Source organism: Colias philodice, chromosome 21 (assembly GCF_061535455.1).
Source record: "Colias philodice isolate Cphi_HAF_F1 chromosome 21, ilColPhil1 Martin Lab GWU primary, whole genome shotgun sequence".
Lineage (NCBI taxonomy): Eukaryota > Metazoa > Arthropoda > Insecta > Lepidoptera > Pieridae > Colias > Colias philodice.
In genome coordinates, this window is record NC_143106.1 from 2,867,486 (window position 1) to 2,894,698 (window position 27,213).

The 27,213-nt window shown below is 33.3% G+C and overlaps 2 protein-coding genes across 2 annotated transcripts in view; both read right to left on the minus strand.

Annotated features, from left to right (window-relative positions):
- Positions 1-27,213, minus strand: part of LOC149478735 (fructose-bisphosphate aldolase-like) — a 144,227-nt gene that overhangs the window by 53,808 nt on the left and 63,206 nt on the right. The gene's annotated exons all lie outside the window — the stretch shown is intronic.
- LOC149478740 (uncharacterized) lies at positions 9,935-12,364 on the minus strand. Its single transcript, XM_089709150.1, has one exon. It carries the CDS (start codon positions 12,330-12,332, stop codon positions 10,143-10,145), a length of 2,190 nt encoding a protein of 729 aa, XP_089565276.1. The 5' UTR covers positions 12,333-12,364; the 3' UTR covers positions 9,935-10,142.

Sequence of the window (27,213 nt, forward strand, 5' to 3'; positions counted from 1 at the left end):
TCGACATATCTTTCTTCTTATGGTGACACAAATAAAACATAGGCGCATCTTTCTTGCGTGATAAATTGTAAAAGTATTGAGTTGGAATCTGTATTCTGATACCTATTAGTATGAAAAAAAATTAAGACAAAAATCTGTATTCCCCTGCGATAAACACTTTTACGTACAGACACCGTCTGATAAAAGACTCAACACCAGATTATCAAATATATACCTAATATTTAACATGGGATACTCAATTTCTGTTAGAAAGGGGAGAACTACAAGCTTAAAAGTTTTAGTAAAGCAATTGAAAATTGAATCGAATGTATTAATAAATGAGGATTATTTTACAATAAACTCATTATCCTGTGCAGTAGTAACTACGACAAATTGCCCTGAATTCTTGGAACCAGGAAGCATGCTGTATATCTGAAATCGTGTTACGTCTGTTATGACAATGGTTACGTATGTAATAAGGAAATTAATATGTTTATATATTATGTATCTTGGTATACCATGTTACGAAATAGTATTGCAGACGCAAAGTCTAGTAAATTTATATACGTAAGCCTGTAACAAACTAAATTCGGTACTAAAAAAACAAACAAGAAAACAAGAATAACATTCAAAAATAAATCAACGAACATATTTCATGTCATATCAATTATCATATATAAATCGCAAGCGCAGTCTAAATTTCAAATTATAAAAGCTACATCAAAACCCAATCTATTTTTATATCGAAAACCGTGACGTATTTAAATTGCCCCACATCTAAAAAACCTGCAAACTACCATACGTATTTGCAACCGGTTTATGTATTTATTATCATAAACATATAATTATACATTGAAATAAATTATAATGTTACCTGTTTGGCACGCGCGGGGATTGCCATTCTATCGAATAGTAATTCTTTGCGACGTAATTCCCCAACTTTATTCATACACTAGCCGCTCCGCGCGGTTTCACCCCCGTGGCTCCTCTCCTGTTGGTCGTAGCGTGATGGTATATAGCCTATAGCCTTCCTCGATAAATGAGCTATCTAACACCGAAAGAATTTTTCAAATCGGACCAGTAGTTCCCGAGATTAGCGCGTTCAAACAAACAAACAAACAAACTCTTCAGCTTTATAATATTAGTATAGATGTGGGAAAGGGCATATCACATAAATGATTACACATTTTATGATGACAAATTATCAATTTTTGAATAGGAGAAATAATTGTATACTCGCTTGCTTTGAACGTTTAACTTTTTCATAAATATTTTCACATTTTTAACAGTTATTGTCCTAATTTAATCGGAGATATATCAAACAATCAAAGATCACTAATTAATTCCTAGTCAATGTAATCGCATTAATTTAGCAGAAAGACCTAAAGTTCATTTTTATTTTTATATGTTTTACTTACCTAGTTACAATTTTTTTACCATAGATTATCTTTAATTTTAACTGAAAAATAAGCTAAATATAACTCATCCAAAAGTTATGAAACCAGCCTTAATAAACTTAAACTATATTAGCTAAGTATGTATTATCTATTGCTTTTTAACATTGAATATAAGAAAGTATTTTGACTTTTGAGAATAATTTTCATTAAATCCCTTACTTTAATCATATCCTAACCTATCTGGTCTTTTAATAGAGACAAAGAATAGCTAAAAATAATGAAGCATTTACAATTAACCAATATACCTAAATATTAAATGTATCGATTGATTTATAAATAATAATTTTACAGCCCTATATGAACTTGATATCCTAAATTAATGTGTATCTTGACACTTTGAAATATGGTAAGTTAACTATCAATTAAATTTTGACAACAATGTTGAAGATTAATTATTGCTCTCTCAAATAACCGAACAATGAAAATCGATACGATATATAGTAAAAGTTGAATATTTTGTAAAACTCATAGAGCAAAGCTTACAAAATGATACCTATACAATTTCTAAAATTAGCACCTCGCCATTATCCCACGTCATCACTTGAATCATCCCATTCATAGATCCCCGAAGACACAAGGTTTACGTAATGGGAAAAAGATGCACAAAATATCAAGCCATTCTATTGTATAAATACTCGTTCATTCACTCAACATATCATTCAACAACACAAACTCAAACAGTCGTGTCGTATTCAACCAAAATGTCTGCAATCCAAGTATTTTTCCTTGTTACCTGCCTCGCTGTTTTGGGTGTACAGTGCAGAGTTATAAAACTGGAAGAGATTCCAATTAAAGAAGAAATGACGTTGAAGATTTCTATTAAGAAAGACAACGAAGGAAACCCCGTGGCTTCGATCAAGTTGATCGAAAAGCCTCAAGCTCCCATGGATTTGATTGATAAATTTGTGAAATCGACTTTCAAATCGATACCAAGTTTAAATGACAGATCGTTCATTTCGGGAACAAGCTGTCCTTTAGGAAAAGTAAGAAAGGGCTTTGCTTGCATTTAAGCTTACACAGTGAACGGTGAAAGAAGTGAAAGCGTCTTGTTACTGAAGATTGTAATGGAAGATACGTGTTCATGAAATGTTTGCAATACATCGATGGAAGCTCTCTTCGTTGATGTTAGCTTGGTACCTTGGTGACAATTGTAGGTCACGGACGAAGTGTTTTCAAGGCTATAATTATTAATAATTTTGTTAAATTTGTATGAAATGTTTCAGCTATTTATTTGTATGAATGTAATTTAAATATAAATTATTCCAATGAACCAAAAATGTGATATTAAACTTTAAGAATTGTTGTTGTTGATTGGTAATTTGTAATAAATGTTTACTGGTATGAAATGTACTTTGTATTATTGTTCTTTCATCCTTTTTTATGTACATATTTTTGATATTATTTCTTTCGACACATCTTTTGAATGTTAATTTCATTCACTGCAAATCGTCAGACCTACTTGACCTTTTCAAAACATGAAGGACACATGAATACATTAATTCCTGTGAGCTTATAACGATAAATTACTGTACACTATTTGTGTGCTTTTAAACATACACATTACACATTTTTAAAGAAAACATATTAATTTCGTAATGATTACGAGTATCGTAGCTGCTTCTTGTTATTTAATCAAAGATATTTCTTAATTATCGTCCCATAAAATCATGGATCATAATATATTTAATACTTTATACTCCTTTAAAACAGAGTGGGATTTCAAAAAGTGTTTATTTGCAAATTTTTTCATAGGCATGCTAAAATGGACACTTTCGGGGGATAATTTGCAACTTAAAAAATGGCTGACCTTGAAGAATCTATGATGCAAGTTTTGTCTGTTCAGTTTATATGCAGAGGAAATTAATTGGCTGGTAGTAAAGCCCAGGTTTCTTCAACCTGTACTCGATAATAATATTTTAATAACAGTGCGGTTTATCCTCAACGGTTATACATATTATATTGTGTGTGTGTGCGTGTGTGTGTGTGTGTGTGTGTGTGTGCGTGTGTGTGTGTGTGTGGAAAACCATTGCAAAATTGTCATAAATTAGATTACAATAAATTGCACTATCATTAAATAAGGAATCCATATAATTATAGGTAATTTAAAAACCGATTATTCTATTAGGAAGCTAATATGTACCTGCTTTGATTGCTCTGCAAGATATTACCTAGGTACTATTGTCCAGTTTTGTCTTATTACCGCCCTATTTATCACTTCAAGTATTACACTAACAAAAATAAATCGCACAATGTCCTCGTATGATCTATCCCCGTGCTACAATTCATCAAAATCGGTTCAGTTATCATAAGGTAAAATATAAGAACTTATAACATTTGTGACCAACTTTCTGTAAGTTTTGAGTTTTCTGATAAAGTCTTTGTAACGTTAGTAGGGATTGCATTGTATAATTATTTCAGTCCTATACAATATTACGAAGAATCAATTAATCCATAAAATTTATGATCAAATTTATAAAACATCTTATCCATGTGAGAACAAGTTTCTAACGGCCGATATTCTCAAACACAATTCCATATTTGTTATTGAAAGAAGGTTTCTAATGTCTTCTTTGATTTCCAAATGAGTTGGCGAACATAGAATTTCTAGAAGCAATTTATATAAATAGAAAAAAATAAAGAACACCTAATTAATAAAATATGATTTAAAGCTCTAAATATGCAAACCAGTGTCTTTAATTTTTATTTATTGACGTTTTAGCTTACAATTTCGATACGAGGTCGATAAAAATATGAATCATTATAATTGATGGGCAATAACTATAATATTACAAAATCTACCAAATAAGTACGAGGTATCATACTTATAAGAAGATTTTAAACTTTCATCCCGGTCATTTGGGTCTTATCGATTCATCTCCATAGTTGAGTGCAAATTAAAAAAGTCTTTCTAAAAACATGTATATTGTGTTTATTATGATTTTATTTGTGTTGAGTGCTGAAACAGTAAATAAAGTTGAAGGTATACCGTTAGAAGAAATAAGAAAAGTGGAAATGATAGACGTGGGTCCATCAGTTGATGTTAAGAAAGATATGCCCCTTGATGATGGTACCAGGATAGCAGCAGCTACCAGCGAGTTACAACCAACATTCGGAAGTAAAAGTGTTATCAGTAATAAAAAATGTGCCGAAGGATATGTGCTAATATATGGAATATGTAAATGTATCAAGTGTAAATAAGTAAAAGTATTTTATGTAAGAATCATTATTATTCTGTTTTTTATTTCTGACCAAAATGTTCCGATCTCAAAGTGGACAAAAAAGTTTATAATACCTATTTAAATTAACGATTTTTTGTGCATTATATGACTTTATAATAAAAGACGTACCTATTAATTGAATGAGAGGAGTATCAAAGACTATCCAATTTCAAAACACGAGATGTTAGGTATATCTGATAGAACAAGATACAACTTTCTTAAGAAGCAAAATTGTAGACGTAATAGTTGCATGTAGTTATTTATTTCTGAGGGATCTTCATCGAAAACTTTCATAATAACTAGCCATATGTACCTACAAATTCTCGAATATCTATCTTTGGAAACGCGCAATTGTGCGTCATTCTAATAAGGTGCAAATCTACAATTTTCTTGATATTAAATAAAAATATTTATTGACTGACATAAACTTTAGAGATGTTGTCACATAACAACGACATTTTGCATAAATTATAAAAACCCCACATACTTAAATTTTTCCTTATACACATTTAATAAAATTTTGTTAGTCATGAACTCTCTCATTGAAAGTATATTTGAACGCTAGCCAATTGAGACAAACAGTTTCATTATTAGTTTGGCATCAGCAACACGGCTGGTACATGAATTAAAAATAATAAACATTCAAATTCCAATTTTGCATCTATATAAAACTAAAAAAAAGTGTATATTTTAGTCTGTGGCTACAACAGTCTGTAAATTAAAAAAGAAACAGTTTCAAATATCGAACAGAATATCAACGCATAAAGAATATAAGGATGGATGCAGAAGGCGTTCAAACACAAGCAGTTGAAATACAGGAGCAGAAACAGGAATGTCAAGTGGCTATTGAAGAAGAGATGCAGCCTGTGAAAGTTGGTACATGTGAACATATTATTGGCAATGGAAAATGTCCTGAAGGGTTTGTCAGAGTTGGTCCCGTCTGTGTTCCGATGGACGAATGATTATAAAGGCTACATATTACATCCTTGTTAATTGGAATAAATAAATGTTTGTAGATTTATAAACGGTGTTTTTATTTATTATGCTCATTGCATGAAAAAGAATAGGTATGTATTGCGTACATTTTTAGTTCGCCGCGCAATCGACACTGAATCATTGTGCTACTTTTGTTATTCGGAAAAAGTGATGTCACAAAATTGTTGGAATACAACAAAGAAAGACATGCTGCATATCGCGCCAATAATGTTTATAATATCATTATATCTAGTACCTTATGGCTAATATTTAAACTATACTTTAATATTATAAAGCTGAAGAGTTTGTTAGTTATTTGTTTGAACGCACTGATCTCAGGAACTACTGGTCCGATTTGAATTAAATTCTTTCGGTTATATAGGCTATATATCATCACTCTGAGACCAACAGGAGCGGAGCAATGCGGGCGAAACCGTGGGGCACAGCTAGTATTTAAATATGTGCCTTGTGTGTGGACGTGGAGCCTTTTCCGCCCGCCCTCGAGAGCCATCCCATTGCGCAGACTCCAATTGACCTCTTATCTATTTATGAGAGCCTAGTACCCCATGTTTTGGTTTTCTGATGTTATTCGTGCTGAAAAAAATCACGAGATGCTTTGTCGACTTTGTGCCGTTCCTAGTGACCATTTACATGTTTTTCAATTGTTTAAAACAATATTAAATCAATATGTTGTGACAACAGAAAGATAATTATAGTATCTTCCATAATATATCAGCTCTACCTAGTTCATACTTACGAATTTTATGCATTTTCAAATATCGATTAGGTTCAATGATCTTTTTAGAAATTTATGGGAAAATCCGGCGCCGCTTATAACTAGGTAATAATAGTTTTCTAAAAGAAATTTATTTTACGAATCATTATCAAACTAAAATATTTAAGCTATATACGTCGAAAACATCGATTTAATGCCAGTAAGGTATTATTATATAATATACAAAGCGAAATCAGTTTTTTCTAGGGATTAAAAAAATCAACATGTTTAATATAGGTACCTATATCCAAAAGTGTCTATGTTATTAGCTGCACGCCCAGGCTCTGGCTATTTTTTGTCAGACACAAAGTTTTTATAAGTTATTATCCTTATTACTTATAGCCAAAGCAAATCCAAGAAAGGAAAATCATTAAAGTTTATTCTGTCGTTCCTGATTTTTAAGTGGCGTAACCAAAATTAAAGAAGAGCACCAATATAAGTAATCGAGTGCATAATTATTATTATTACTTCAAAGTCAATGCTAAATAAATAATAATTAATAACACAGTTTGTAGAACAAACTGTGTTTGTTCAAAAAATAACACAGTTGTAGAACAAACTGTGTTATTTGCACAGACTAATAATAATATACTACGTATACAAGTTATTTGCATGTCCTGAAAGTGCGTCAACCGTTAAGGAAACGATGGGCTTATAATACGTTACATGTGACGTCGTTACAAAATCTTAGGGGCTTATTAATTACTAGCAATGCCCTGCAGTTTCACCCGCATTGATAGCGATATCGTGACAGTGAAAAGTCTACTATAGATCGGACTATAGGTTTAATTTTTAATCACATGAAAATCACCTTTACCCCGTCCGCGTCCGCGTCCCGCACTACGGCCTGTCATTGTATTGAACAGTATACCTACTATTTTCTGTAGATTGACACTTTTAAAAATTCGTTATATCTTTTGAATGGAATATCCAATTTTTTTCATTTAACAAGTATTTTGCTGGTATTGAAACAGTCTATAATAAAACATCATTAAATGGGATAAGGATTAATATATGTGTATGGATAACATGGTTTGATTACTGTCGGCACTTCTATTTACTTTGAAAACGTAAAAAAGTTGTTGTAGTAACATAACTACTGAAGATGGACTTATGGTATCGCGGACTTTCTTGTAGATATTCATCTATACATATAATAAAATCGTAGGAAAGTCAAAACTGTACATTGAATATTTTTTTAAAAGAATACATAATCCATGATCTATAATCGATATAGAAGCCAAAAATATAGTTTTTAGAATTTTTGTCTGTTTGTCTGTTTGTCTGTTTGTCTGTTTGTCTGTTTGTCTGTATGTTTGTCCGAGCTAATCTCGAAAAGTACTGCATAGATTGACTTCAAATTTTGCATGAATATTACTAACAGGTCGTGTGAGGTTTTTTTAAACATATTATCATGCTATCACCTCCGGGGGAGGAGCTGTGAACCTTTACTTTTCTTACGTATTCCGTGTACTACGACAGCGTACAATCTAAAGACTCATGTTTAAATGTTGTTTTTGAGTAAGCCATGCTATAATCTAGCTTTACACTATAAAAACTACGTCATTTACGTAATTTGGGCAGAGAAACTGTTTAATGAATCTTAGTACTATAAAGACAAATTTGATTCAGCGCCATCTATGAGATTTCGTAAAAATCAAATCAATTTACATGTTAACACTACTGAACACAATGTTAAAAATTAATAATTTAAATATAATTATGTTATTTATTTATTTAACTCTTTAACCCATAATAAATCTTCCCTTCCCTATAAGGTGCGCTTATATAATTCGTGTGAATATACTACATTTTTAAAAGTGAGGGTAGATGTATATTATTTTAAGTCAAACTAGACACCATTACAGTTAATCTAATATTGATTGTGTTCATTGGTTACATTTTTAAAAATCTTCGTGTTTTAATAATTCGATCACGAGGCGGGACTCTAATACAAAAAGGTTAGTTCGTTGATAATTATTATTCCTTCATCATTTACATGTTGTTAGTAAAAATATACTTTGACTGTTAATACTTTTGTTCAGTATTTATCTGTATGATTATTGCTTGGTAATTAATATATTTTCATGTCGTATACCTAATCATAAACATAAGTGTGATGTGAAACTAGCTGGATTTATTTTTACACACTCACAGTCTTATATTTTGTGTTAATGTTAAAATAGTATTAATAGTGTAAACTGTAAATCATAATATTTTTTCAAAGTTAAAAATATTTCCTTTTTTCTGATGGTGTTGCCATCGAATTAAACCGCGCTGTCGTTTCGTTCACAAAAAGTCATGTTATTAGGACCGAATATGTAGCCGCCTCAACTTACGGAAACGAGAGTAACCTGCGTTGTCTGTTAGTTATTATATAGTCGAATTTAACGTTACATGGAAATTGGAATCTAAATATATGTATACCTACTTATATTAAATCTGTAGAGGTCAATTCTGCACATGAAATATATTTCCTAAATAACTATCACGAGGTGATTAGAGATCGACATCGACGTCAAAAATGTTTGTCCGTCTGTCTGTCTGTATAACCGTTATAGAAACAAAAACTACTCGACGGATTTAAACGAAACTTGGTACAATTATTTTTCATATTCGTGAGCAGAGCAGCAACTCCATTTTTAAGCTTTCGTCGCGTGTGCGTTCTTAATGCGTGTATCTTAATGGTTAAAGCTACACAGAAATCAAGTATGAAAGAAATGTTCTCCATATTATATAAAAAATATCTCCCGACATCATAAATCTTTTATGGTTGAGCTTAGGAGTTCAAAGCTTTCTGATTATATTTGTCTACTAGCTGTCCCCGCGACTTCGTTCGCGTGGAATAGTGACTATGGGACCTATGACCATGGGCTCAGGGTGGGGCAACAATAAAAAATCATTTTTATTTTCATGCTCCCACTCCCGCGCCCACTCGCACTCCCACGCCATATGCCACGTTCAGTCCCAATCCCACGCCCACGCCCACTCCCCTTCACAATTAGTACCTACCAGATCAAAGCCAGGGTAAGCGCCCCACCCAGCCCCACCGTGGCTACGCCCATGCTGAATTACTACTTAATATAACGGTTTTACATTACAATAAAACCGATATTATGTGCCGAAAAGGAAAACATACAGCATTGTTATGAAGAAGCAGTGTATACTCAACCATAGATACGGAATGATTTCCATAGACTACATACAACCTCTAGTTCCAATTTATTCCGCTAGACGTCGTCGCTGTCACCAGCAAGGTGATGGGGGAACCAAATTCATTTTTCGAATCATAGTCTTCACCAGGAAGGACTTCCTGCAATGCTGTATGTTTTCCTTTTCGGCACATAATATCGGTTTTATTGTAATGTAAAACCGTTATATTAATGTGCCTCTGGAAAACATACAGCATTGTTATGAAGACGTGTTTGTTATCTGCTGGTGAAATAAAAAGACACAACGCTATGATGAATATAAATATAAAATAAAACTCCTACTTATGTTCTTATTTTTATTTTCTATCATTCAAACAATATATAGTATTTTAAATGTTTTCTTACTTGTAATCACTAAATCATGTCACATAAATATGCACAATATTTTAAGTTTAATTAAATTCAAATAATATACTATTTTAAGTAGCCTTTAACTTTGAATCAATATACAATCAATATAACGTTACAATATTCTACAAAAATATACACAATTTATTTGTTTATTAATTTTCATTGAATCTATATTCTATGATAATGTAAAAGTATTAAAAATCAAATTTCGATTATTTTCATTAGATAGTTCAATTTCACGACAATAATGTTTAAAAAATGTATTGGAGGATTTCCAATTTCCTCGTGATAATATTTCGTCTATAGGCTGATTCTCCAGCCATCCTAATGATGCTACCGCAGATCTACAGCTGCCTGGAGAAGCATTTATTCCGCTGTCTCTGAGTACAGAGCGTACCCAATTCCCAATGACTGTACGGGAAGCAGCTTTAGTTTTATTACCGAATGTTATGAATAGGTTTTTTAAATTATTAGCTTCACTACGTTTTGAATAACTCTTTTGTATTAAAAGCCGTACAAGAGTAACTGGACAGATGTTTTTATCCGGATGTTTCGCAAGTTTCCAAGCTGATTGACGAGAACTATGAGTATCTGTTTTTGAACCAAAAGCTGGTATTAGGTAGATGTTTTCACCATTATCAAAGAAACTGTTATCCGATATATTTAACAATGTAAGGTCATGAACCCGTCGGCCCGAAGCCAGTAATAATATCGTAGCTGTTCTACGAGAAATATCAAATAGGGTATCCTTTAGCGGGTTAGACGAGAGCCATTCAAGAACAGTTCTCGGATCCCATGTAATCAACGGTCTAACAGCCTTAGGATTACAGGCACCAATTGCTTTAAGGGTATGTTTAATAATAAAATTTGAAAATGACTCTTTTTCTATATGAGGACCGCAGAATGTTAAAATAGCTGATTTATGGACCAATACCGTGCTGTATGATAAATTCTCTTTGACGTTAAGATGTATTAAAAAACGGGCGATATCCGCTGGCTTTGGACATTTTGGATTTACTGAACAATTGACACACCAGGATAGCCATCTTCTGATGGCTGGCGTATATGTTGATAATGTGGAAACTCGCCAGCTTTTCTTTAACAGGCTCTTTTCCTGCTCAGACCAATCTTTTATTAGTTCGCCCCACCCCCAATCCTCCAAACTTTCAAGGTTAATGTCTGCACTTGTGGTGGGGGTAACAGTGTTGTTACATCTATCAGCACTTCTGGCAGGTTCCTGATCTGGTACGGATGATCCAGGGCTCTGGCCTTCAGGTCCTGGAGCCAGAACGCCTTCGGCCATTCTGGAACCACTACAAGATATGTTCCCGTTGCACTGTTTAGATGTGCTAGCACCCGTGGTATGAGGCTTGGCGGTGGGAATACCCATGCTAGCTGATACTTCCATGGCCTGCTGAAGGCATCTATATAACTTGCTGATAGATCTCTGCAGTCTATCGACACGTATTCCTGTACTACTGCAGACTTTCTTGTGGCAAACAGGTCGATTTGGGGTTGTCCCCACTTCTGGAACACTTTCGCTGTCGCTCTTGGTAATAGATGCCACTCTGCTGGACGTTTTCCTCGTGATAGCCTGTCCGCTATTATATTGTACCGTCCCGGTAGGTAATATGCGCTCACCGTTATCTTGTAGCGGTCCACTATTTGTAACAACTTGGAAGTTAGTGTTAACAAGGCTATCGATCTCGTCCCCCCTTCTTTCCGAATATAAGCAATCAGTGTCCTGTTGTCCGACTGAATTAGAACGTGTGCATTGCGCAACAGTTCTACATTCTTTTCTATAGCCGTTACTACTGCGTATAGCTCTTTTTTGTTGCAATGCCACCTTCTTTGATGGACTGACCAGACTCCTGACATAGTCTTCCCATTCAATTGGGCTCCCCAACCAAAGTCCGAAGCGTCCGTCGCCAGGAAATGGGTGGCAGGTTTTTTGTGTATTGGCATGCTGTGCCGGGTAGCTCCGCGCCACCACGTCATCTCTTGTGCCACAATAGCTGGGACTGGCAGTTTCTGTCGCGATCTCTTCTTGTTGAAGCGTCGCAGAAATATCTGCATTCTGCGACAATGTAATCGGCCCCGCGGGATAACGAAATTTGCAAAATTCAGTTGACCCAAAAGGCATTGTAGTTCTCGAAGATTTACCTGTTGTATCTTCAGAACCTGAGCTATGGCGTTGTCTAACTTGTCTCTCCTTTTCTCTGGTAGTGACATAACATTTTTTGCAGTCTGCCATCGTATGCCTAAATATTCCAAGTCTTGAGTGGGGGTCAAAACCGATTTTTGGTAGTTTATCTGCCATCCCAGATATTCCAAGTGCCGCACGGCTTCCGCAGCCTGACGACATAACTTGGACTGGTCCTGATTGACCAGAAGGAAGTCGTCTAGATACACTAGAACTCGACAACCTTTTGCACGCAAGGTCTCCGCGACCCAACATGTTACTGAAGAGAAAAGGTACGGTGCTGACGCTAGGCCAAAGGGTAGGCACGTCATTTCGTAAAGTTGGAGCTGGTAACTTATTCTCATAAAAGGCCGGTGAGACTTGGCGCAGGCCAGGTGAAAATAGGCGGACGAGATGTCTAGCTTTATCATCCAGTCCCCAGGCTGGAGAAACTCGGGAACCGTGGAGTGCGAAATGAGGCGAAAGTGCTTTGCCTTTATAAATTTGTTCAGCTCCCGCAGGTCGAATATCGGACGCATAGTGCCGTCGCTTTTCTTCCTCAGAAAAAGCTTTGAAATAAAACTGGGAGTTCTTTTGGTGACGATCTGCAGTACACCTTGATCCAGAAGCTCCTGTATTGATTGAGACATTGCAGGGGACGGGGTTGTTGAATACTGTTTCATAATTTCCTTTGTTGGCCTTATTAATGGCGGTTTTTTTACCAGGGGCAATCGAAAGTGTGTTATTGCCGAAATTATAAACTTGTTCGCGCCCAAAGCTTGCCAACGGCTCTTGAAAGCTTTTAAACAACCCCCCCTGAAGTGTGTCGGATAGTCACTTCCTCTCTTCTTTGTTTCGAAAGGAATTATTTTTAGTTTGTTTAAAATTATTTGTTTTTTTAAAAGTACTTTGCGAATTTTTATATGTATCTGGAGTAACGTTTTTGCTCGAACGGTATTGAGCCTTGGAAGTAGAAGGTAACGAATTCTTGTACTTCTTTTTAAGTGGTTCCGTTTTTTTATAAATTTGTGATTGTGAGGGTAGTAACCAAAAGTGAGGACCGCCTAGCGATTGTATAAACGTTAAGAGTTTGGTCTTATTAAATAAATGTTCTTCGCTCGGAGGGATATTCCTAAGCGCGCTTTGAATATTTTTATCCCTAATTCCATCTAATAATCTTTTTCTCCTAATTTCGATACACTCCGCTCTTTTACCGCACACAATTTGTAATGTTTGTTCCGATAGCTTATATGACGGAGATGTAGTACCAAACGCGTCAGAAATTTTTTTAAAAAGATTATCTGGATTAAGTTCTGATTGAGAATTGTGGGCCCAATTAATGAGCTCCTGTAAGCCCGATTGTAATAGTTCCCTTTGCTGTAATAATGCATTTGTAATCGCGGCCATAATTTCTTCGGTTGATGATAAGAAATCTTTACCCTTGTTTAAAGAACACATTTCGTCATTAATTTTTAAACTACAAAAACCTGGCGCGGCTAGCATGTCCGTTAATGCTTTGGAATAGCGAATATGAGGCCACGTTGGCGAATTAAATTGTTGAAGCTCGATTAATTGACGTAATAATTTTTCATTTGCGGGCTTAAGAACTTTTTTCTCGTCAAAAACCGTTTTACATACGCCTAAATCTATTGATTTGTTTGCACTCGTTGATGGATTCGACAAAAATTCGATATTTTCGGTTGCGGGTACTTCAACATTATTATCAGACTCAATTATGTTTTGAGCACTTTGTTGCTGCATTAAATAATTTGTAAGAAAACTGACCTGGGCATATAGTGCGTCGATCCGAGGATCGGCGGTTACCTCAGTACTCGTTTTTTGTTTCTTGGTCGTCGGCACGTCGACCTCCGGGTCCGAGTCGCTGTCACTCGAACTTGAAGTACATTTCTTCCGTTTGTTGTCGCTCCGGCTCGCTGACGAGGGCGAAGCAGCAGAACGATGGCCTTCTGAGCCCGTCGGGGCCCCAGAAGGCGCCTCGAAGTCGTTGTTAGGTGGCGAATTCATTACGAACAGTAACGGTTGACTTTGAAAAATTATTAAATTATTCACACACTAGCACTTTTGAACACTTGTACACTAGTAATGCTTATTGAAACGACCGCCTATGGCGAGAGTACACAACGCTATGATTCGAAAAATGAATTTGGTTCCCCCATCACCTTGCTGGTGACAGCGACGACGTCTAGCGGAATAAATTGGAACTAGAGGTTGTATGTAGTCTATGGAAATCATTCCGTATCTATGGTTGAGTATACACTGCTTCTTCATAACAATGCTGTATGTTTTCCAGAGGCACATTAACATACAATTATTGAGTAAATACGTACAACCATACTGTACTGTTGTACTACCATAAATAATTAAAAGAATTGTTATTAAAATTTCTTACTAAACTGAGCTAAAAAACTTACGTACCAAATTATTAAAGAAAATCAAGAAATGAAATGCCTAACCTATACCAAATAGTTACTACATATTATTGTAATTAAAAATTATGATTAGTATATAATATCGAAAATCAAAAAAGAAATGCCTAACTAATTCTACGTATAATTTCTTTTAAATTATGTCATATTATTTTTTAGGAACCAGGGGGGGAGAGGAGCAAATTCTATTTCCTTCCTTTCTTAAACGGATGTTTTTAATAATCTATGGTGTAGCCAGTAGCCACTGATCAGCTTAATCGATACTCAGTTTTTATCAAATCCAGAAACAAATCCAAATTAGATCTTTCCTGTCTCACGCACGTAACTAAAGGCTGAAGAGAGAGAGAGCACGTAACTAAACCGTTTAGACGAAGAAAAGTGTATAGAAAAAGGAATAAATAATTTCATAAACTTCCCGACGATCTTTAAAAATAAATTATAACTTTCATTTTTTTCATTCCCACTTTTACCCCTATGTAGGTATAATAAGTGGATGAACCAATTTTGATACACTTTATCTAAGAACCAGCGTCGGAAAATATTCTGCCTAACAAAAAAAACCGCATCTAATTCGGTTTACCTGTTAGCCAGCTACGGTGCCATAGACAGACACACACACACACACACAGAAATACATAGCGGTCAAACACATAACACCAGTCTTTTTGCGTCGGGGGTTAAAAATATAATACGACATAATTTAAAGGACATTTTATGTGGAAAATTTACCTATACACCAGGGTAGATAATTTTTGAAACAAAAAAAAATCGCAGTAGGATGAAACCCATTAGAAAAGGATATGATAAAAATGTAAGGAAAAATAAATTACGGTCAATCGGAGTTCGGGAAGTGGGAGGGGGGGAGCTTTTAAGAGAAAAAAATGGTTTCTCTCGATTTCTCGATAATAATAACACCTGCTAATTTTTTTCTACATAATATTTTAATTGTACAGACATCACTTTTCCACAATTTTATTATATGTATTGGATGATGATTGAGATTATAACACTCTTAGTCCGTTTTAATTTTTATTCACCCGCATCAGTGCCACCTAAAAAATCTTTATATATCGAAATTCGAGCAAAGTTAAGAAAATGAGAAATAAGAGTTCTCAAGGATCGTTAGAGATAAGAGGCTTACTATTGACCGAAAACAATAGTAAGCCTCTTAACATGACCGAAAACGTGTTATGCCGAACCTGAAACCGCTTCACAACGAGAATTGCGGCTCACAGCTGACCGCGAACGGCATGTACTATCCTGTGAGACCGAAACCTTCACTGAGAGTATATATAACGTCTCACAGCTGATCGCAAATGGCATATTGTACTATCCCGTAAGACCGAAACCCTCACTGAGAGGGAATTACGTCTCACAGCTGATCACGATCGTCATATTTTATCTCGAGAATTCTGAAACTTTTACTCAATATGAAGACCGTTTGACAAATAATAGGGTGCACCATAATATTATTCGATCTCTCGAAGATGAACATGAGCATAAGCAATGACTAGAGTAGGGACGCGAATATTACCATTATTTGAGACAAGAACGATTAATAAGTTTGTTTAATGAAAGATTAAGAATTGAAACTATTGGTCTCTTTAAACGGACGAATAGCGAGAGGCCCGTCTTATTGCAGACAGATTTCGACATAGTCTTAATGACTTAGAGGTAAACATAGAAGATCAATCTACAAATTCGGTGGTGTGGTCCGACAAAATAATATAAAAGTGGGTTTGCTTATAACCTCACAATTGATTACAGATCATCTTCTGTATAGGCGATATTAACGTAGTATGTTCTTTTTGTAATGCTTTAAAGTGGAGTAAGGAGTCGGCTTTCGTTTGAAGATACGCCGGAACCTTTGAAATCACTACTTTTAAGTTTTAGAGGAACATGTGCAATCTAAACAGTTCTTAGACAATATTAGCTCTTATAGTATTGCGTTTTAAATGATCCTTTGGTGCTCAACAATTATCAGATGCTCCTTTCATTCTTACTTTTAAGATACAAGGTCAAGTTTATCATTTGATAGGATCCCTTTTGCCTGAAGGCCAACCTAAGTTTCTTTAAATATATTTTGTATTCGACTACGACGAATAATCGAATACAAGAAATCAATATTTCTCGAATTTAAAACTGAACTCATTTCACAATTTTAGAACATGTTAATTCATCAGGTTAATCCGTATATATGCATTTTAAATCGACATTAGAAGCTTTTCCTTAAGATGGTGATATTAATATAAAATTGGTATAAATGCCGATAGACGGAAGTCTATCAGCACTCAGGAATTCCCTGAGCGTGTTATAACGCCCAGGCCGCAGTATTACAATTTTTCCTACAGTAGGGCGACGAATGTATTTTCGCATAGCAACGGAGGGGAACTCGTGGGGGGTAAAGTGACGCGGGCCACGTACCACAAACATGTTTAGTTTGTGGTACCGAGCGCGAAAGAAAGTCATCGTGTTTTTAGTAAAGTTACTATGTAAACTAACGTAATTTATTACTTAGGTACATATTCTATAATGGTGCGCTCAAACTGTTAATCTACATTTAATTTAGATTATTATTTTAATTACTAAGAAATGTAGAATTTAAATCACATTCATTCATGTTTTCCTCAGATATTCGATGTCTATGATTTTCGATGATTTTAAGATTTTCTTATCAGAGTATTCAATTTTAATGTAGTTAAATTTTATAAGAGACAATTAAGAACATTCAAAAATAAAGTGTCACGTATTTTTTTTAAACGACGAATGACGAAAAACGACCGAATCGCGGACGAAGTCGCGGGCAACAGCTAGTCCATTCTATAATACCGTAGAACATATTGCACGCCTCATAAGCGAAGCGTTGAGGTGGGTACTACTGTCACTTCGCGGAAAACATCTGATTTTTCAAACTTAAAATGTCTTTATGTATCATACATTGCACTTGTAAGATAATACATACACACACATATTAAGAAAAAACACTATTTTTAACATTCATGATATTTTTGATGTCATTTTTGTTATTTAAACTAGTTAAAAAACAGTTTAAAATTATTTGGAAAATCCAAAAGTGCACGCCTCATAATTTTTTTTAATAAATATTTATTAATTATTATTTTTATTTATTTAATAACAATTAAACCACATCGAATCAGACCCTGAAAAATGAAAGGGTTCTATTCCTGAGCATACTCGAGCGTAAGAGAAAAAAAAGACTCGATTAGTAAAGTATTTCGGTCGCTATCGTGTTTAAAAAAATGATTTTCAAACACTGCTTTACATTTAAATTGTGAAATCTAATCATTAAAATCTCAGTCCCAAGGATTTACAGAATCTATTTCTGATATCGTAGAATGATCAGAACTTTCATTATGTTCCTATTAATTTTCACTTTTCCCACTACTATCTGCTACCTGTGTAAATAATCATTTTACCGGAAAATTCAACTTTGAAACAAAACTAAGTAGGTATGTAACAGCAGCTCTATATTATTCCATACAGAGATAATCCGTGCGGTCACCACCAATATATAAAGACGATTGACGGATTTTTGAATTTTTTGACTGACAGGCTACCGTCACCTATCGCCCGAATTGTTTTCGATTGTGTATGACTCTGAATTGACTCCTATTTCTTTCGAACAAGGTGCAAGATGCAAGTGCATTGTTTAGGGCACTTACGATTCAATGATTCGGGGTGATTCGGGTGTTTGTGGAAATACGATAATTAGCGAAGATCTGCATGCGCATAATTATTTTTGGAGCACTGTACTTCCCTCTAGTTAAGTCTACCTCAGGAAATATCTACCATATTATAAATCAATTCAAATGACGTTCATCCGACAAATCATACGTCATTATAAACACGAAGGCTACCTACACGCTATTGATAAAGCTATTGAATTATCATCATTCATCATATTGTATAATGTATAATTAGAGCAACATAATTTAACCTTGTAAAAAGCTTCTGGATTATTTCCTTGTTATCCAATTATTCAGTTGGTATAATTTTTGGCAATGGTTTTCCTACAACTGATTACCATTAGACCACATTAGATGTTCTGGGAAAAACATAACCCAATTTCAACACTAACTGTCAAATTATTGCGATTTAATTTACTAAATTGGTATTCTATATTCTAAGCCAAGGCGGAGGATGTATGATTCATTAAATTACGCGTCTATTACAATGATAATAATAATAATTTAATTTAAGTATACGTCAGATTTGTGTCATATTCTTCGCACCTATATAAGGAAGAACAGTTAAGGTAACATTGTCATTTGTAATTTGTCTTGTACCAGAAAATATACGTTGGAGTTAAAATTTAAAAATGTACACTGCATTAGTAGCGTCTGTGATATATTTGTTTATTTTAAGTGTTGAGAGCAGAGTGATAAAAATTGATGAAATTCCAATAACAAGTGAAGGTGTAATGATTACATTTGATGTAAATAAAGATAAAATAGACCCAACAATGAGTATACGCTTTAATGAAAACGAAGAAAGAAAAGTTCATCCTATTGAGACAGTTGCTACCAGGAGAGTATTACCACCAGGAGGTTTTATACCAAATTTTGATGACAGAGTCTTAATTTTTGATAACAAGTGTCCGGATGGACAGGTACGATATCGTTTTAGGTGTATAAACATGTAAACAAAATATGCGTGTTAGAAGAACTGATTTTCTTTATAAGGAAACGAGAATGGGATTAAGAACATCAACAAGAACAATAACAGCTATAAAAAGGGAAAAATAGGAAGCTCTGGATAGAAGTCTGGTGATTATTTTAGTTATTCCATCTTGTGTTTTTGGAATGTATAATGAAATAAATAAAAAAATAAATTGTTCATTTATTTGCCTTCACAACTTAAACTATTACAAAAGAACTAAATATGTAAATGTGCAGCATTTTCGTTGTGAAGGACTAGTGTCTGAAATAGGTCTGTGAAAGACCTGTAGTACAGATCACTAGCCCTCCTCGCGGATAGCACTACTATAATATACATGAATTTCGTCCTTAACATTATGAGTTGCTATGACGTTACAGACTAGAATGTATTATATTATGTTGTGGAACTGACATTTTGCATAATTTATTTTATTTAATAAAGGATTGTATAAAATTGTGTTTTTATTCCAGAATTTTCATATCTCATTTTTGTATTTTAGTATTCATCAATATACTTTATAATATGATATGGGAAAAAGCTTAATGATTTGAATTTGAATTTGACTATTGAATAGATCATTCCCTGGAAACGTTAATAAAAACATAAGGAATGTCGTTCCATAATTTAAACACTGTTTGAAACTTTTACCCTATATTCTGGTTTACAATGAGTATGTAGGTACTAAAGGATAATTCATAAACGCAATACATACCTACATATGTGAGTCAGAGTATTTAGTATTTAATTGTGATAAATATTCCATCACAAAAACACACATTATAATATTTTTCCGGTAGTAGTATTTGGATCGAACCTAAACCTTTAGCCCAATAATATGTGCAAGTGACTACTGAAATGAGTATGAAATTCAATTTTAATTTAAATACAATTAAATGGTTAAGTAAAAAGACATGATCGGGATGTACACTTTTATTTCATAAATTAGATTAACCAGATAAAACAAATTTATGTATGTAAAACATCACAAAGACGGCGGCTGGTTCATAGATAATTACTTCGTTATTATTGAGGATTAAAAGAATGAAAACAAGCTATACGTCATATTATTAAATATTATATTTTAATAAAAAAATTAATTACATGTTTTGGTTTGTTACTCTACTATTCTATTAAAATCATATCCTTGTCGTAAATGCGATAGATAATATAAATATAATACATATTTACATAATATACATGTACAGTGTACACACATCTGAATCACACTGAAATTGTTTTTTTCAGGTAACATACATTTTTCAAAAATGCAATCTAAATAAGGCTTGTCTCACGTAATGGTCATTGACCCTCAAATTTTGTGTTTTATCCAACTAGGTATTACTAGTTATTATTCTGTGGTATACCTAGTGTATACCTTCTGTGGTGTACCTAGGACTGGGAAAATATTAGATGCATTATTAATATTATATTACCTACTTTTATGTGTTGAAAAAAAAATTGTCGTATCTTCATTTAAAATAAAAAAACTTGTGATTTGCAATTATTTATTAAATTAAATAATTAATTCATAAATCTTAATCCTACACGTTTCAACACAATTTCAATGAAAACATAAACACACAACATTAATAATTAAAAGGAACAACACACTTTTCCGTCCAGTTACAGAATATATTTTCCTTATTGTCTTTGTGTACACATATTAATTACATAATATTTTAATTAAAAACTGTAGTTATGATGCTCATATTGATATTTTGATGAATCCTTTGAGAATATTTTTATAATAAAATGTATATTTTCTGTCGTGCGTATTTTGCTTACAAACTATATACATCTAAACGCTAATCGTACCTTCCCGTTCGCACATTTGTTATTATCATGAATTAAGAATCTGTTTTCAAAATCTGGGATACCTCTTGGTGGTAATAATGTCCTGGTAGCTTCAATAGGATGTACTTTTTCTTCGTTTTCATTAACGTTCATAGTCTCTGGATCTACATTATCTTCTGTGATATCAAATTTAGCCACCATCCCTTCACGTGGAAATTTATCAGGTTTAATCACATGACTCTCAATATTAAAAACTAATAAACATAACACAGAAACTATCAATGCGCTGAACATTTTAGATTTTACGCACTGCCGTTTATAAATCCAGAAGAAGCGACGCCACGAAACAAGTCTTCTAAATGACAGAGTTACATTCGTTGTTCCTCCTTATATAGGTGCGAATTTGGAAATGAAAGAACTAAAATGAATCGTGGGCCGTCGTCCTTGTGTTGAAAATAGAATGGCATTTAATGCATTTAAAGTGCGATTAAAGCAGCTTTATTATCATTAAAATATCAATAGCAGGAAAAAACAGTTTTCTATTACTAATAAGTAGGAAAACAATGTTGTTCCAGAAGCTTACTGCATTTTATAAGATTGTTATGAGTGTTATTGATGTGCATTTTTCGTATAGTAAAACGAAAATGCATTATTTTACAGCTGATGTCGTTACCATTATAGTCATACTAGCTTTCCGCCTGCGGCTTCGCCCGCGTTTTCAAAGAAAAACCCGCATAGTTCCCGTTCCCGAACGGGAACTATGCGGGATTTCCTACCTAGCCTATGTTGCTCAGTGAAGATGCAGCTTTCTAATGGTGAAAGAATTTTTGAAATCGGTCCAGTAGTTTATGCGTGAAAACCATACATACATACATACATAATTACATAATTACAAACCTTTCCTCTTTATAATATTAGTATAGATATAGTATAGAAAACATCGACTTATCATTTCTTAGTATCAATCTTTCTTTATTTCCTGTACTTGTTTACTATTCCGTTAAAATCAATATTTCTTAAGATTTTCTTTAACCTTTAAAATCTGAAGTGAAGTAGAACTAACGTATTGAATAATACAAGGAATTTGACGATAAATTACTAAACTTGTTCCCAAGTTTCGTTTTACAAGTACAAGTTTTCAAACTATTTCACGCTGTAGTTTCTCGAAGGTTCTTCGTTTGGTAAATTGACGAATGTCACAGTAAAGAGTCGAAGAAAGTTCAGTATTTTATTGATATTTTCAAAATGATTGGCACTAATAAGATTATGCCACTATTGGTAAAGTAAAAATTTTGGTACAGGATTTGGTCTGGATCAGCCGTTCTACTAGGGGCTACTACTACTAGGCTACTCTTAACCATTCATTCAAAAAGCCTAGAAATCGAACCTGAGAAACATAATTAATAGTATTGCAATAATTTACAAGGCCAAAGCTTTATAGATTTTTAATAATAAACATAATATTATGTATATTGTATAATATTGTGAATGTCCAACTCTGAATAATTTATTGTAAAAATATGCAAAAAAATAAATTATTTTTGTTGGACTTTAGTTTCTTCTTAGTATTAGGTACGTATTCAAATATTTTAAAATAGTTTTATGTAAAATGTTCAATCGATGATAAGAATGATAATAATGTAATAGTATATTTTTATATATTCCATTTTGATATATCTATGGTATTTCCCAACTTTATTATTTTAAAGATCTATTTTTATTGATAGAGTATATTAAAATTTGTTTGTTCGTATTTACCTTTATTTCTTTCATCACAGGATAATATTTAGAGAAACTTTATATTCAACCACATGCAGTACTTTTTTGATGATATTTTGTGTTGAGTACTGATAATAATTTATTTCATAATGTTTTCATAAGGGGAATAATAAAACGAGCGACTGAAAATAAAGTGAGCGACTGATTATGAGATACTGATTTAATAACTTGAGCGGTATGAATTTGAGTAATCGACAAATAAACTAAACAAGCAACGAATATTAGTTGATAATAAAATACAGATTGAGTGTACTAAAGGAGGATTGTGATTAATCCATTTGATATATTAGAATTCTAACTGTGTGATTACATTACTAGGTATATGAGTGACTAAATTACTAGTTGAGCGAATAGATTACTAAGTGAGCGACTAAATTACGCTCATCTAGAGCGACTAAAACACTAGAATAAATTGTTCAAATAGTTATTTGATAAAACTTTCAAAAACAAATTGAACTGATAGTACCTACTCTGTCCATTATAGTATTTTTCAAAGTGATTTTTCTATTCGAAATACCTCGATTAAGATAAAATACCACTCAGTATAAATAAATCATAGGCATAGAAATCTAAATAACAAGACACATAGAAGTGCTTTATTGTCATAATTCGTATGAAAACCGCTGTCGCCAAAATCAACACATTTAAACCGATAGCTAAACAGTACACACAAGTAAACTATGCCTTTTATTGGACAGCTTGGTTTTAGTGAAAACTAACTTAAATATTAAATTAAGCTTTTTAATATGTATCCTAACGCACTAATTTACGGTTTATTTTAGAATAACATCCCTAAGTATATGAGACGTTTTGTTTCTTTTTGCTCCAATACGAAAAAACGTGATAATAAGAATGTCATTCATTGTTATTTCGATTACTATGGTGACAATCGTAATACTTGTAAATATTCTATAATTTTAAGGAAAAACGGCATTATTTCTAAAAAAAAATATTTTCCGATGAAATATTATTCCTTTATTAGTATAATTACAACTTGTGGAAGAATTTCCGCAATGGGAAATGCTGAAACACACCATGTTTACACTCATACGTCTCCAGAGGCAACTGAACAGTGACAAACACACTGGTGTTGTGTAAATCACCTGAGTGGCGACAAGGTCACGCACGCTTACGACTTCTAGTGTCTTGTTATTTAGATTTCTATGATCATAGGTATGCCAAATAATGAATATAACACAAGACGTAATTTTGTCACTCAAACAATTAATATTAGGTCGCTCAAATATTATGAAGCTGCTCATTTTGTATTTTATGTAACGCAAATTAATGTTTGTTAGTTGCTGATCTATTAATTTTTCATCGCTCGCAGTCAGTCGCTCACATAGTAATTCTGTTACCCCAATTAATTATTTTTGATAACTAAAACTTTAATTTACAGTCACTCGTTTAAATACTACCCTTTTAATAATTTCATGATAACGAATTAGATAAAAGCTTATGAAACCTTTCTCATGATATGAGAGATTGATCAAACAACAGTTGAAAATACCAACTTTAAGGTAAATAATATGTAACTCTGCTGAAAAGTATATCCTGTATTTATAGAAAAAGAGTCTCTGAAACGTTTATGCTACCCTATTCCCGTCTGTGAGCGCTACGCGTGACCGAATTGTCTGAATCAATGATAGTATTTTATGATCGCCTGGTAGCCCATGTTTTGATTCCAGTGAAATAGGGAAGTTTAAATATACCTTACTATAGTAGGGGAGCCCAGGATGCTAAATGTGGATTTACTCGAGCGTCACGGGAACCTATTAGAATTGGTAGATTAGACCATAGCGAGAAAAAAAGGTCCTATAATGTTTTCACTTTTAGCGGTGGGGAAGGGTTTTTTGATTTTTTTTAATTTAAAAAAGAAAAAAATTGGCTTGGAAATACTCAAGCGCGTTAGATATTGATATTTTGCATGCTCCAGGACGTCACTGAAAAAAAGTATACGTTAATCTGACGATTTAAGTGGCGATTTAATCGCTATGAAGAAAGGGTAAAAAATTAAAGTAATATTATTCGAGCGCGTCAGATTAATATATGGGGGGGTTAATTACAATATAAGAAGTCCCCATTTCGCTAATCTGACGATTCGAGCTCAACCTTAGGGAATTATGGATTATTCAAATTTTCCAGCGGGGCCCCTGAGCGCACCCACCAACCATAACTGCTCATATTGACTAGAGGTACTAATGAATAGCTAAGGTACCGTCCCTTATAGTAATCTGACGCGCTCGAGTAAATCCCAAAATCCCCCTCTTGGCCTCCCCTACTATAAAAAAAAACCATTTTTTATATTTCTATGTCGGTATATAAACATATACTTAATTGAAAATATGTTGAAATTAAATTTTTACTGCATTTATATATACTTGGGAAAAACCCTATTTTAAAACTTATTCGTATTTATGTTTGTTCGTATTTATCCTTATTAGGTACTTTCAACACAGGATAATATTATGTAGGAAAACTATGTATTTTGAGTTAAGTTGAAACCTGGAGCGTATTTCATAGGTTATTATTTTGTCCTATGCAATATGTCGTATGACGGTATGAGTATGACAGCTACATAGAAATCGAAATAACAAGACACTAGAAGTCGTAAGCGTGCGTGACCTTGTCGCCACTCAGGTGATTTTCACATCACCAGTGCATTCGTCACTGTTCAGTTGCTCTGGAGACGTATGAGTGTATACATGGTGTGTTTCAGCAATTCCCATTGCGGAAATTCTTCCACAAGTTGTAATTATACTTATAAAGGAATAATATTTCATCGGAAAATATTTTTTTTTTAGAAATAATGCCGTTTTTCCTTAAAATTATAGAATATTTACAAGTATTCGGAGTGTCACCATAGTAATCGAAATAACAATGAATGACACAGTCGACCATTCTTATTATCACGTTTGTTCGTATTGGAGCAAAAAGTCTCATATACTTAGGGATGTTATTCTAAAATAAACCGTAAATTCGTGCATTAGGATACATATTCAAAAGCTTAATTTAATAGTTAAGTTAGTTTTCACTAAAATCAAGCTGTCCAATAAAAGGCATAGTTTACTTGTGTGTACTGTTTAGCTTTCGGTTTGAATGTGTTGATTTTGGCGACAGCGGTTTCCATACGAATTATGACATTATAGCACTTCTATGTGTCTTGTTATTTAGATTTCTATGGACAGCTACTAGTTATTATTCTGTGATATGACTAACAATACTACTTGTATTAAATATAAGTACTATTGTTTTTCCCGTTAATTTCTTTTAAAGCCCCCTTGAGATTTGACAACATGAATGTTTTGATGATTTTTAATTATTAGCAAAACTTTAAAAAGCCTACCTAAATACGGTAAGTATAAAGACTAACAATCAGTATATTACCGCTACCATTAATATCAAAAGAATGAAGGTATCAATTTCAATGTCATATTTGACGAAGTTCTTCCATTTATCAAAACATTATGAGATCTGCGACATGAAAAATTAAAAAGCAGCAAGGTTATTCTGATTTTACTGAGGTTATGATTAGACTTTTTGAATTTTATAAGCGTACACATTTTACATACCTAATAGCTACATGTAAATTGGTTAAAATATTTCTGTAGGTAATTTGTTGTTATGATGTGTCCAACCATCAGAGCCTGTTGCGGAAACTTTTACAAGTTTTCAAACTCCTGCTTTGTAGTTTCTTTGTTGAATCTATTTTTGATAACTTCAATGTTTTAGAAAGTGTTGATGGATAACACTTTTTTCTTTGTTCATGAAAGAATAGATACTTAAGTATTATTCAATAAATAAAATTGTCCTAACTATATCACCGATGATTTCACAAAAATTAAAAATTTATGCGTAATTTTTTTTTAATTACACGTAATTTCTAATTATGAGAATCACATGGAAAACGGTTTAGTGAAGATTTTGGGTTAATCACGGATAAACAGACTGACGAACAGAGTATTATTATTGAAAAATATTTAATAATTATTATTGTACATTGTTTTGTTTTAATATAGAACGAAAGCTTTTGAAAGCTGCCTTATGTCGTATATTAGATATCTTGATTAGATACGAGAGATTGATCGAACAACAGTTGAAAATAGCTAGAAGGTTACAGTCTGCAGAAATATTCCTCAAATACAAAAAATAGAAAGATAATAATTTTATGCAGAGAAAAATAGTCTGAAATGTTTCTGCTACCCTATTCCCGTCTGTGAGCGCTACGCGTGACCAAATGATTGCCTGAATAGAGGAACTTAGTTATTTATGATCGCCTGGTAGCCTATGTTTTTGTTATCGGTCAATTAAGGAAAGCTGGCATGTTCACAGTACTCACACTTATGCAATTACACTTACAGTAT